The sequence below is a fragment of the Cryptomeria japonica genome, chromosome 9 (assembly GCF_030272615.1).
Source record: "Cryptomeria japonica chromosome 9, Sugi_1.0, whole genome shotgun sequence".
In the NCBI taxonomy this organism is placed as follows: Eukaryota; Viridiplantae; Streptophyta; class Pinopsida; order Cupressales; family Cupressaceae; genus Cryptomeria; species Cryptomeria japonica.
In genome coordinates this window covers 641,032,861-641,047,098 of record NC_081413.1, presented here as the reverse complement: position 1 = coordinate 641,047,098, position 14,238 = coordinate 641,032,861, and the positions used below count along the sequence as shown (strand labels likewise).

General features: G+C 34.9%; 1 protein-coding gene across 10 annotated transcripts; it reads right to left on the bottom strand.

The window, feature by feature from the left end:
- Window positions 1-482: 482 nt before the first annotated feature.
- On the bottom strand, window positions 483-13,753 carry LOC131030982 (uncharacterized). 10 transcript variants are annotated; one of them, XM_057961973.2, is made up of 5 exons: window positions 13,595-13,753; window positions 11,447-11,736; window positions 11,136-11,220; window positions 6,475-6,629; window positions 483-1,211 (listed from the first exon to the last, which is right to left on the bottom strand). In XM_057961973.2, the coding sequence occupies exons 2-5, from the start codon at window positions 11,657-11,659 to the stop codon at window positions 969-971; spliced, it is 696 nt and encodes a 231-aa protein (XP_057817956.1). In that variant the 5' UTR covers window positions 11,660-11,736; window positions 13,595-13,753; the 3' UTR covers window positions 483-968. The 10 variants fall into 10 exon arrangements, with proteins under 10 accessions (XP_057817956.1, XP_057817954.1, XP_057817957.1 ...); XM_057961971.2 differs by having other exon boundaries at window positions 11,447-11,732; XM_057961974.2 differs by lacking the exon at window positions 13,595-13,753 and adding an exon at window positions 13,141-13,584.
- Between the last annotated feature and the right edge of the window lie 485 nt (window positions 13,754-14,238).

Sequence of the window (14,238 nt, the reverse complement as noted above, 5' to 3'; positions counted from 1 at the left end):
CACGCATGCCAATATCCCAGATTTGTCAACGAACAACAAAGTAACTCCATGAAACGGCTTGAAAGTATGGCATGATTGACTGAAACATTAGCCAGAAAACTTTGTGAAGAAACCGCTTAAGTAGTGTGGAGGACATTCGTAAGACATATCATCAAGGAATTGAAGGATATCAAATTTGACTGCTGGAAATAAAAAGCCATGCAGCCATTTGGTCCTCTAAACTGTATTCTATACACTAACAGGATATCATGGCACAAAAAATGCAGACACAAACAGGATGCTATGAAGATCTACAAAAGCCACATCAATTCAAAAAGAGTAAACACCACAAATAAGTGCATTAAAATAAATGTTCAAAGAAACTGCATGTGCCCCTTTATCCCAAAAACACTTCAAAAAATTCATAGAAAAAGCAGGCAATTAGCCCAAGTCTTCAGAAACCCATCAATAACCTGGGAGCTCATTTTATAACAGATCAACCAAAAGCATGAAAGCCCTGAGCCATAATTGCAATTTCATCTCTAGAAAATGAATAAAACCATTTGCACCACTTATCATCTTTGGTCCTCCTCGGATGACCACATCAGAAGACACTTGTTAGCTATTCCTTTACATATTACCCTCAGCCCAGCTGTGACCTATGTGTAAAGGTAACATTCATCAACATGGACAACCATAGAAAACATGGACAACAGTCCCAAGTCTTCAGAAAATCATGGAAAACCTGAGAACTAATTTTTTAACAGTACATAAAAGATGGAAGCCCTTGCTGTAATTGCAATTTTGTCTGTAGAAAATGAATAAAAACATTTGCACCATTTATCAACTTTGGCTTCTTAGGTGAACACATCAGAAGACACTTGTTAGCCATTATCCCTTTATATATTACCCTCGGCCATATAGAGAGACTTATGGTAAGGTAGCGTTCATCAACCAAATTCCAAAATGTGAGCGCCTCTACAAATAAATTATGTAGTGTGGCTATCAAGGTAGATTCTGTGTATATTTTTGTCTGTCAGTTTTCTGCGACAAGTTGGACATTTCTTCTGAAATTGGATTGCACTTAAAATGCAACTATTACAGAAAATATGTCCACAGACAGTAGAAGTCTCCTCCTTCATTGAATCCATACATATGGGGCAATTTAGATTCAATTCATTTACTTGAACAGGTGGATTATTGCTGCTTGACGCAAGCCCTTGCCTCCTCCTCTGCATATGAAAAAGATACAAGCAGAAAAATAAATCTTCATTAACAAAATAGAAACAAGAAACCAGAATTAAACCAGAACATAAAACATCCTATAAACTAACATATATTATAAGAAAAAAGGATGTCAATAAACATGAAATAAGAAGACATTCACATTTGTGAGAACATATCTAATAAAGTTTTCCATCAGTTAAAATTGGTATGGCATTATTTGCTAAAGAAAATTCACGACACAAAAGATGTGCATAAATGGTGTACAAAAACAAATCTGAACAACACAAGCAATCATGACAAATAAGAACATAAATAGTACATAAATGATTTATGAAGTATATTGGAACCCAAATTATCATGACAAAAATGAATGTTATGTTTTAAGCCTGGTTGAATATGCCCAGAAAATTAGTTGTTTTGGCTAATTTGGAACTTCTACTTGTGGTAAAAACATTGTCCAACATTTCAAGACAGAATAAACTGCAACCAATGTTTGCAAACACTTTTACAATAGAGTATGATCAAACGGCAAATTTCAGACAATAGTGTCTAAAAGATAATCACAATTAGTGTCACTTGTAACAACACTGCAAAAATAATGTTCTTGGTTTGATAAAAAAAAAAACAGAAAAAGAGTGACAAATCGAGAGAACCTATATTATAAGAATCTGTATCAGCAGAATTGAGATCATTGTCACATAAGCATTAAAGTTGATTTCAAACATAACATGTTCCAGGCAGTTATTGGAAAGGAAACAGATATATTTATAAACTCGAATATGGACTAAAATGCATAAAAGGCAGTGAATATATGTTCATTGTACATTACAGATGCAAGTGCATTATCAAAGTTACCTCAAGCTCAAGTACCACATGACCAATAATCTGAGAGAAACATAAACTGGTAAGAATGGTAGATGTATATATACTTCGCAACAACCTTTAGATCAATACATAGCATAGCAGCAAGCATGACACGTACTGGAATTTTTAAGATTAAAAGTTACTGTTTTAATAGACAACTTTGTGGAAGAAAATTTGTCCCAAGCATGCTTCAGTTTGTCTTCCTCAAGATACCACAATACTGATAGCTATTTGATTTCCACAGATAGAACTCTGGCTGTATGCAGTTTATTAGGACTGATATTAGTTATCACTGGAAGGTGGAACTACTATATGGGATACCTACTGGGTTTCAACATCACCAATTGCATGGCATAGCATACAGTCAACAACTTTGAGTTTCAACCATTTTGAAGGAAAATGCCTCAGCTATTGACTCTCATTCCAGTGCAGAATCTCAACACCTTTTCTGTATCTTCTCCTATTATTATGTAATGTCCCCTTTTTGAAATAGGATTTAATTATTATAATTTTAATTATAAAAATAAAAATAAAATATAATATAATTAAAATTTAATTAAGTTTAATGAATGGTCAAAAGGCATGAAATCAAGAGTTGTGACTCCCTCAAACATGAGATATGAAAGGAAGAAGGTTTTATTTGAGGAGGACATCCAAGGGAGATCAATTTGAAAAATGATTTATTTGTGCTCCCTGATGGGTGAGATTTGGTTAATATTCAGTTTGCAGATGATACTGCATTATTTGTAGAACTCACCAAGCAGAACATGGAAGCCCTTGAAAGCAAAATCAAGTTCCTCGGTGAGATCTCAGGGGACAAAATCTCTCAAACTAAATCCACCTTGCTTGGGTGGAGAGAGGACCCTCCGGATTGGTTACAGCAATTTGGGTTCCAATGGGGGGTCCTAACAAGATTGTCAGATACCTGGGGATACCCTTCTCTATCTCCCCTTCTCAAAAGAAAATGTGGATATGGGTTAGAGGTAAAATAGAAAAGAAATTAAATAAGTGGAATATCTGTCGTTTGCTGGCAGAGTGCAAGTTTGTCAAAAGATTATATCTTCATACAGCATTTAGTATTCATCTGTCTGGATGTTTTGTAACTATCAGATCCTTGAAATCCAAAAAGTTATAAGGAAGTTCTTATGGTCTGATGGGAAAAGAAACAATAAGATACATTCAATTAAATGGTGTTGGTGTCATATTGAGAAGAGATTGGGAGGGCTCGAACTAAAGGATCTAAGACTCCAAGGGATTGCACTTGCTGCAAAATGGATCTTTCAGGCGTTTGAAGGCAGTGAACCATGGAAAGTCTTGGTCAGAAGCAACATTATGAGGGCTGTACTTAAGGGGGCTAAATCTTGGAAGTCTTTACCCTTTTGTGACCTGGTGGCTGGAGGTTTCCCAGTCTCAATACAGGGTTCGCGTGTCTTTAAATCTATCTGGAGAGCTTGGGAAATAGTTAGACCATTCATCACCAATAGTAGGGCCAGCAACAATGATCACATTCATGGAGAGAGATCTATCTGGTGGAACCTTTTCCACTCCTCCAAATCTCTTGCACTTACACAAAGCTGTTCTGCCAAAGCATGGGCTAACAAATGTATTTGTTGCTTTACAGACATTATTGATAGTGATATGCTTAGGAGTTGCGAAGCACTTAGTGCTAAGTATGACCTTCCGGCTTCCCAAAAAAGAAGTTACGATATGGTTAAAAATGCTTGAGCTATTCTTCAGTTGCCTAAAAATTGTAATGTGGATAATAAGTTATACCAGATTTTCTGCTTATAAATGGAATAATGATATCCTTATTTCTAATGTTAAGTCTATCATTGTTTATAATACTCTCTCTTATGATGAGTCTATTATCAATCATGCTAATACTTTGTGGTATGCAGATTTATCTTTAAAGCAGTGGCAGAAAGTATTCATAGGATTATGGAACAGTCCTATTGTTCCTAAGAAAAAATGTTTTAAATGGCCGATGTTAATTAACAAGCTTCCTTTCAGGAAAGATCAATCCAATATTGATATGTGCAAGATATGTATAGTGCCTGAATCTGTTAGACACATCTTCTTTGAGTGTATTATTGCTAAAGAAATCTGGTTGATGTTTGGCATTTCTATTCCTAACCAGGTTAATATTATGGAAGTTCTTACTGGTTGCATCCATGGTTTGAAAAAAGATACTAATCTATTTTGGCATATTCTTTCTACTGATATCTTATGGTACATTTGGAAAATTAGAAATGAAGATAAATTCCAAGGTAATACTAGGGCCCTTACTGAGTCATTTTGTGGACTCACTCTTCATTAAATTATTTTGCAGGTCTCTATAACTATGAGGATAGAGAAGAACAAATTTCTGCGGTTTCTCAAAGATGGTCACGTTACTATGTTCATATATGAGCTGGAGAATGGATTTGAATGGAGGCGGGTTGCAGGAGACCACACCTCTTTTGCCACTGCAATGGAGAATCTTGGTGCTGAGATTCGGAAAGCCAAAAACCCAACAATGGAACAGATCCAAATGTTGACTCAGCCGCATGAGGGAAGGAAGACAATCTGGATGGAAGGCCCTTTGGGGTGGACAGCTTGGATGGAGCCCTGTCAGGATCATCTTCATGAGTGTTGAGATGCTGTTTGGTCCTTTTTGTTCGAACATGAACATTATCTATGTATACTATTTTTGCTTGGACACATCATAGAATAGGCTAAGTATAGGATTGTGCTGTTTATAATGTGCATGCAAAACTGTTAGTAGTCATCGATCAGATCTATGTAGGTCAGGATTGTTGGTTTTGAGGCATGACCTCACGTTACTGCTGAAGCTATACTTTTTGTAAGTTTAATATAAAAAAAAAAGCCAGCAATGGAGGGTAGTGACTCAATTCTTATGAAAGGTGGTGACCCTTCAACCAATCAAGTATAAAGGAGAAATCATTCCAAGCATTCAAGGATCACTTATCAATCATCACTCATGAATCCACAAAAGCAATCATCAATTACCAAATCAAGCAAACACTCAATCAGCAAATCATTCACCAATATATCAAACCAGCATTCATTACAGCATCACTCATCAATCATCTAATCAACAATCACTTAATCATCACTCACCAATACCTCAAAATTTCAAATTATACAATCAAAGGAATTCATTCAATCAATCAATCATTCAACAGCAATCCATCAATCAAGTGAAATCAAATCACCAAGCTTTCGTTTGGAAACGAGTTCAGCAATAAAAGAACAGTGGTATACAATAATAAGGAAAGTTAGTGCAAGTATTATTGTATTTATTTATTTATTTGTCTCAATATAAATCTGTTAAAAAGATGCAGCAGCACTGGTTTTCCTTCATCAAGCATGCCACCCCGAGTTGGATGGACTGGAGGTCCTGCCATACTTGTGGGCCAAGGGGCCAAATGACTTGGAGGCTCATTCCATGCCCTTGGGCTTGGTTGAGCAAGATAGTGCATCCTAACAAGAAATATAAGATTACTAATTATCTATCTGATTTCCATCAGCAATCATATTTGGAATCAATGTGAAATGTTTGATACGGAGATGCAGCAGTACTGGATCCCTCATCAAGTTTGCCAACCCCAAGATGGATGTGCCAATATCTAGGGCCAAGGGTCCGAATGACTCAGAGACTCATTCGGTGCCCTCGGGCTTGATTGAGGAGGACAACCTCCCAGCACCCTATCAGGCTTTCCCATCGAATTTCATAATATGGTTGCCTGTTGGGAATAACTATGAAATGGATCCAAATACACTTAGGATATTTTGTATTCTATAGGGATTATCTATCATCATAATATTTGTTGTTGATTAATTACAATTTTCTCCAAGTTTTATAACAATTGTATGATTAATTTATAGAATATTCCTTGTAAATGAATTGTATTGTTGGAATTGCTATTTTTGGGAAAAAATCAGGTATATCCCAAAAGGGGACATTACATATTATATCAGACAAGCTCCTTTTCTTAAAATAAGTGATTTAAGATTTTGATGGAGCCATATTTCAAAAGAAAACACACAGGTGATATCGATGTTTTGTGAATATCAAGGGAATATACTGAGGGAATTTTGTTGTGAATAAAATGTCACCTCAAAAACTACAATAATGTAAATTTAAGCATATCAACCAAGATGGGAGCAGATCAATAATTTCTCACAACTAATATCCTTAACATCCCAGAAAACGTGCAGAAAATCAAGATGGGATCCTCAAATTTTACAAACATATACATAAATGACAAAACTATACTTGCATACTGCATATTACATCACAATTGTAAAAAGAGATTGTTACTAGATCAATAGAACTTTAACTCTAAAATTGGGACAATATTATAAATATCCCACTAAAACAACAGAGTTATCATTTCTTACCTTATAAGGAGTTAAATCATCATCACCATCATCAACAATATTAATTGTACAACTTGGTGCTGGATTACGTTCGCGACAAACATTTCGGTCAGATGAAATCCTTGTTACATCAACTTGAGATGAAGTTCCTGGGCAAGCATCAGAAAAGGCACAATCTGAAAAATAACCAATGGTTTCAAAACTTAAAAAGAGCTACTATATAGATAAACTAGATATCTACAATATCTACGAGGTAAAGTTTATTATTTGAATACTCTCCACATATACTTAGTATATATGTGTGTCACTACATATAAATACAGATATTATACACACACGCTCGAAAATTAGTTGATATTTAAATATTTTATATTAGGAGGGAACATTATTTGGATGGATTGCATTTTTAATTGAGTTAATATAATCTGTTGCATGGTATTATAATGAATCAAAAAATAATTGCAGAGGTGTTGTTGTTCGTGTGTAAAGGAGAGCAAAGACAAAAACAGAAGGAAAAAGTTCTGAAAAGGGGTAAAAAGCACCTAAACTTAACTCTCATTGGCTACTGAAAAACAAAGAGTACAATCTGATATCTTACAAAAGAATATTTGGTCGTGTCAGTCTTACAAGAAATTTACATCAATACATAAGTTTCACATGGTAAATACAATATATTTCATATTTGGTTACAGTAGAACTAGCTCATACAATTCTTTCGCAAATATATCAAGGTTAAAGCTAGGGCAAAGATTTGTTCTCAAAACCATTGCAATACAAAATGTTAAATTAGTTCTTGTAGTAGTAAATTATCATAACAAGCCCAATTTTGAACCACTATGCTAGTGTTCTTGTAGTAGTAAATTATCATAACAAGCCCAATTTTGAACCACTCTGCTAGTGTTTCTTGTAGTAATAAATTATCATAACAAGCCCAATTTTGAACCACTCTGCTAGTGTTTCTTGTAGTAGCGGGCATTTCTCTTCTGTTGAATCTAACTTCCTCGAAGTGTAGCATTGGCAACATCCTAGAAGTTGTTTGTCTCAATGTTTTTAAGAATCCATCCAGTAGGCTGAAGCCTCACAGTCAAGGTTTTATTATTTTTCTTATGTGATATCTCTTGGAGATTGTTATTTACCTCTAACCTGGGCTCCTGATGCCAACAGTCCCTGTTAAAATATGCACCTTTATTTTCTTAGCAGGCTTCCACACTTGGAATATTTGGCCGTGTCAGTCTTACCAGAAATTTACATTGATACATATGTTTCACTTGGTAAATGCGATACATTTCGTGTTTGGCTACAGTAGAACTAGCTCGTACAATTCTTTCACAAATATAGCAAGGTTAAAAGCTAGGGCAAAGATTTGTCTCAAATCCATGGCAATACAAAATGTTACATTAGTAATTACTTCAGAAATAAAATTATCACAACATGCCCAATTTTGAACCTCTCTGCTAGTCTTTCTTGTAGTAGTGGGCGTTTTTCTTCTGTTGAGACTAACTTCCTCCAAGTGTAGATCCTAGCAGTTGTTTGTCTACATGCTTTTAAGATGCCGTCCGTTAACCTCAAGCCTTCACAGTCAAGGTTTTATTATTTTCCTTACTGTGATATCTCTTGGAGAATGTTATTTACCTCTAAACTGGGCTCCTGATGCCAATAGTCCCTGTTAAAATATGCATCCTATTTTCTTAGCAGCTTTCCACACTTATTTGAGTATCCTTCCTGCAGATTTGATTCTCAATAAAACTATAAGATCAGTTAATTCTGGTCCTTTGAAGATGGGCCCATGGTTGGGCTGACAATCACAATAATGTTTCTTACATAATATGACAATTTAATAGCATCTGCAATTACAGATAGGTTTCTTGTTTAACACTTTTGAGGATTTCTAGACAGTTACAAATTGAATTTGTTGAATGCCTTCAAAGATTTCTTTTGTCAGTCAAAATCCTCATGGCTACATTTGCCTACTTGGTTAGTTAGAAATTTTTTGGTTATCAACTAATAAAGCTTTAAGAGTATCGGTTTGCCCAGACTTTGTGCTGGCCAAAGGGGGTTGACCCTTTGTCTGGTTCAGAGGTTCTTATGGCCTTTGAAGCTTTGTAAATGCAACTATCTTCAATATTTTTCAGGAATTGATTTTACTAATACCCGGGCTTCCCATTCCCTAACCAATCATGGCAGCCAAATGAGCAAAAGCAAGAGTTTATTGCTGGAGGGCTTACACTTGCAGATCAGAACAAAGCACAAACAAGAAGCCTTTCAGAGGATATATATTCAGACCTGCACATTAGTGTTATATCAATGTCAACAGGGACTACCATCCACACAAATAGCACAAAGAACAGAATTGAGAAAAATAGGGCAAAGGGCTTGAGTTTTGGCTATTATATTTTAAAAGAGTCAACTTTCACAGCACACTATCTGCCTGATGTAGAGATGATCAACGATTCAAGGGTTTTATGTGATTGCAAAATCTGAGTCTTGTGTTACAAGTTGTCTGGTATTCTTGTTATCAGAAGGACTTCCTGTGGGATGATGAAGCAATTATGGGGAGAATTGACAAGGCAATGAGGAATGTTCTTATCTGCTGGATGATTCAAAAGAAAAAGAAAAAGATATTTTTTAGAAATGGTACCCAACGAAGCTGGATCCCATGAATCATTAATTTTCGTAGCGGAAACATCAATGAAATAGAAATTAGCCCAATGCGTCTGTTACCAATTAAAGACAATGCAGTGCCAATAAGGCTTGAAAATCTTGTTCCACTGAATCAAGATAGACTTCAATCAATTTAGGATAGTTTGTCCAAGTACTATTCTTACTGGGTATGCATGAATATTTTCTACAACAACGAAAAATGCAAAGATGCTCGAACAGATGTCTTCTTGGGGACCTGTCTAATCAAGCTAACCTAGCAAAACATTTTAAGAGTCGAGAGATAGTACATGTCGAAATACCACATAATGCATATGTTGCCACTTAGGATCCAGGTACAGCAGTTCATGAATCTTTTTAACCCAGTTTCAGTATGGCTTGGATATGAACATATAAAATATTAAATATATAAAAACTATATTTAACCTAATAAGGTGGGAACATCTTGTTCTATTGAAACAAGTCAATCAATTTAAATTTTGAGTAGGGTGTCCAGTAACATTCTCTGTTGGTATGTATAAATGTTTTCCACAACAAAACAAGATGAGAAGAGGCTTGAACAGATGTTTTGTAGGAGACCTCTATAATCAAGATAACCTTATAGAATTTTTACGAGTCAGGAGATAGTTCTTGTTGAGATACAACATGACATTTAAATTTCCAGTTCGGGTTCAGGTACAGCAGTTCACCAATTTCTAACACCCAGTTTCAGGATAGCTTGGGTATCTCAAACATCTTGTTCCACTTAATCAAGACAATCTTAAATAAATTTAAATTTTAGGAATAGTATGTCCAAGGAACATTCTCTGTAGGTACGCATGAATATTTTCTGCAATAAACCAAGATGAGAAGATGCTTGAATAGATGTTTTCTTGCAGACCTGTCTAATCAAGCTAACCTTCCAAAATGTTTCAAGGGTCGGGAGATAGTTCATGTTAAAATAACACATATCACCTAGGTTGCCAGTTAGGTTCAGATATAGCAGTTCACCAATCTTCTAAACCCAGTTTCAGTATGGTTTGCGCATGGTTTTATAAAATATATTAAAAAAAAGCTATAATTTGCACAAACATATAAATTAAGTACATAACAAAATAAAAGCGCTATGTGCTTTTGTTTTTTGCTATGTTAACAGGTTCTTGATCATGGAATAAGGATTTCTTGATCACATGGAATGGGAGAGAGGTGAATAAGGATTTCTTGATCATGGAATGGGAGTGCAGTTAATAAGGATTTCAGATTTCTTGATCATGGAATGGGAGTGCAGTTAATAAGGATTTCAGATTTCTTGATCATGGAATGGGAGTGCGGTGTACAAATAGAGAGCAGAAACAAGAACTAAGATGCATGTAACAAAACTTTATATTAATTTGTGTAGTTTTCAATTTATAATTTATTCTATCTTAATTGCTTTCAAATTGCACCCACACCAGATTTGCTAAGAGATATTCTAGTTTATTTACTCACATTGATACTATCGTCTAAACTCTTACAAGTAAAAGTAGGGGTATAGATAATTGAAAAGTGATTCAATTTGGTATATAAATTTCTGTCATAGAGCACTGGCATGTTGCACATAATACTTTACCAGCATATTTAGTTTTCTCAACCACAATTTGCACATTTTGCACCTATACAATTTTTGAATTCCACCATGAGTGTGTCTTTTAACCATGTACATAATATTCTATTCTAGATTAACAATAGTCAATATTATAGAGGTTTCAGTTTTGCATAATCCCATTTCTTTCAGGCATGTAAACAATAGAGAATCTTATCCTTCAAGAGCACTATTATTTTCTAATGTTTCATTTTATAAAAGAATCCAATCCATGGGTATTTGTAATCCTCCTTAGGTAACCTTTTTCTTTCCCCAACTACAATCTATTTTAATCTAGTAAACATATTCGATATCACATTCCTTCAATGATGAAGAATCTTCAGACTACTGTCTAACTTATCAATAACATTATGCATATCAAGGTTATCAATAACATTATGCATATCAAGGTATATGAATGCACCTCCAACTGCAAGTCGAAGCTCTAAATCCTCGTCACTCAAAGCTGGTTGCACTCGAAGAGAACGCCGAGGAGCTGAATTTCTAACCTGGTCAAATACAAAGAAGTAAATATTGCCTTTCAGAAGGAATTCCAAATCATGGAGACATACACAATACAGAGCCAATCACTATGAACATCTAAACATTCCTAAGAATCCAACTGTAATTTCTCAGTTTGACCACGTATAAGCTTTAAATAATAATTAAGGAATGCCTCCCATCGCTGGTAGTTATCACATTAAAATAATAGAGTGAGTAATAACTCAGACATACTTGTAAGACCATTGATGATGCCTGAACTTCATGATGAATGGAAACCATTGAGGATGACATATGAATGACATCGTCATCATCTTCAACAACTATAACATTGCTTAACGCAATGTTTTGCATGGTGGTCAATGCTCTTCCCTTGTCTGAATTAGAGTGGCCTAGCCTCAGTTCCAAATCCTGATTCCGCTTTCGATTTGACCTCCCTCTGTTCATGATGTTCTAGGAAATAAAGAGTAGTAATTAAGGAGAAACGTCCTGGCTGGTCTCCTTCTTCCAACCAAATTGCCTGGCTAAAGAGAGCAAAAAATCATTATCATATGAAATATGAAGAGCAATTATTTCATTACTCCCTTTAAATGACCTACTAAACTACCAGCATTTTGAGTGAATAGCTAAAATAAATAACCACGGAACTTAAATACAAATTGACATTTTGAGATTTGATTGAGGTATTTTTATTTTATCAAGAAACTTGGTAAACCGAAACATACCAACTGAATAGATCAAGGGATTATACCCATAGGTTCTATCCGGTCAAAGGAGATTTGACGTAACAGAAATATAGGGGTACTTAACAGGTGTGAGCCAGAGAGAATCTCCCTCAACAGAAGAGGAGATGCACTGAGGTTTTAATGTGAAAAAACTCGTGGTGAGATTGTGTTGTTAAAGAACTTAGGGTGTAAAAAGCTAAATAATCACACCAAAAGAATAAGAACTGGGTTAAATCCCCTTCACCACAACAAAGTTTCCACTTGTACCAAGGAAATGACAAAAAATGATGTTGTAAAGAAATATTGAAGAAGTTTTAAGTGAAAGAAAGATGGAAAAGAACTCATCTTATCCAATGTCTTCTCCCTGTTCATCATATTTTACACAAATTTCATGGGAAAATGGGCGGAGGAGGAAAAGCGAGAAGGAATGATCTTCAAAGAACATAGACCATTCACTCCATCAGGTGTTTGACAATCACTGTAGATACCGCAAAAACAACATCAAAGCAGGCAGTCCTGAGCAAGAGGACGGCCTAACTACAAGATGTAACACATAAAAAGAGATTGTTGACAAGCTTCAAATTATATACAGATATGAACAAAATCCAGAAATAACAATCACGTGAATTTCAAATACATTAGCATAGAACAAACCGTTTGCCTTTCAAATAGACCATATTTATTGCCACAATGGCTGTGCCCATCATTCAGGAAGCATTCTACATGTGTTAATCTGAATTATTTAAATATAATTTGTAACAGGGAGCTCAAAACCCTTCAAAATCCTAGGCGACGGTAAGAGCCAACAGAGAAAATAGCCTATTTTACAATCAAACGCGAAAAAAGGAAAACAATAGAATGGCAGCAATTTGCATACCCTAATCAAAATGATCTATCTCCAACCACGCGCACTTCAAATGCCAGTTTCTAATTCCATCTATTCGAACAGTATTAACAACAATAAACGACAACAAACTAAAAACTTCAATCACAAGAAACCCTAGGCAATGAAAAGCCAATTCAAGTCCCCAACCAAACAAAAACCCATCCAAAAATCTTCAAGCCCTGGCAAGATTCACAAATACAAACACATTTCTACGACCTAAAGAAAACCCATTTCAGCAGGCCTCGGAGCAATCCAACCCCCCAAGCCAAAAAGTCATCATGACCGATACAAAAAAATTTAAAAGCAAAATAACAAACCTGGGGTTTGATTTTAAAAGTCCAAAGTCAACCCCACAAAAATGCCAATAAAGCGCGAACGGAATAAAGCTCAAAGAGCCCACCGACCTGCATACTATGGCCGCTCTGGATCGCCAAATTCTTCACGAAAACATGCCTTCAGAAGCCTGGCTTATAATACCCTCGAATATGCATCAAATTTGATGAAAAAAAGCTTCAAATCTCGCGTTTTCAATAAGCAAATTTAACAGTCCCTATGTCGAAAAACTCTCCAGGTTTGGATTGGGCACATCTTTTATAAATATTTGATTTGGCAACCATAACTGCAAGGTGTCCATCAAGTACTTTGCCTTTGCTTAATCTGATGGGCATTTTTATAATTTCATTTTCATGGAATGCTTACCACATTCCGAGGCTAAGCTACTTAAATGATACTGATTTTTTTAAATTTAGGTTTGTGTTAACGTTTTCCTACCTGCGTTGAGGTCACCAATATCAAATGTATATTTTTCCTACGCAATTTGTGTTTAGCAAGGCCTCCATCTTTTTCGAATCCTGGTGGTTTTGCCAAGGTAGAGATTGGTTTCCATGCAATATTTATCTATTTTAAAGGCATAATTAGGCCTGGTGTCGATGGTGGGAGACACTCCCTAGGGCCAAGCCTCAGTTATAGAGGATTTTGTTGTGATTGGAGTTTTTTTAAAAGGGGTTTATAATGTTTCAAAGGATTTTGTTGTGATTGGAGTTTTAAGAAAAAAAAAAAAGTAATGTTTCACCTACTTTCCATAATTGAATTTAGTTACAATTGGGTTTATAGTAAAAAAATAAAAAATTATATAATTGAAATTAATTATAATTAAGTTTATTTTTCAAAAATTAAATAATTTAGAATTTAATTTAATTATAACTGGGTTTATTATGAAATAATTAAATAATACGAAATTGATATAACTAATTTATGAATTGTGGAAATTTGATAAAATTAATTAATAGAGAATTAAATTTAGTTACAATTGAATTTATAGTAAAAAAAGTAAATAATATAGAATTGAATTTAATTACACTTGAATTTATAATGAAAATAAATAATAAATTTTCAAATTGATGCTTCATAAATTT

What these genes read in the sequence shown, in the direction of transcription:
- LOC131030982 (XM_057961973.2), bottom strand. Translation starts at nt 11,659, where the DNA reads ATGAACAGAGGGAGGTCAAATCGAAAGCGGAATCAGGATTTGGAACTG. An exon ending in GCTTCGACTTGCAGTTGGAG is followed by an intron (nt 6,630 to 11,135) that starts GTGCATTCATAT and finishes GTTATTTTTCAG; the next exon opens with ATTGTGCCTTTTCTGATGCT. An exon ending in ATGATTTAACTCCTTATAAG is followed by an intron (nt 1,212 to 6,474) that starts GTAAGAAATGAT and finishes TTTCATATGCAG; the next exon opens with AGGAGGAGGCAAGGGCTTGC.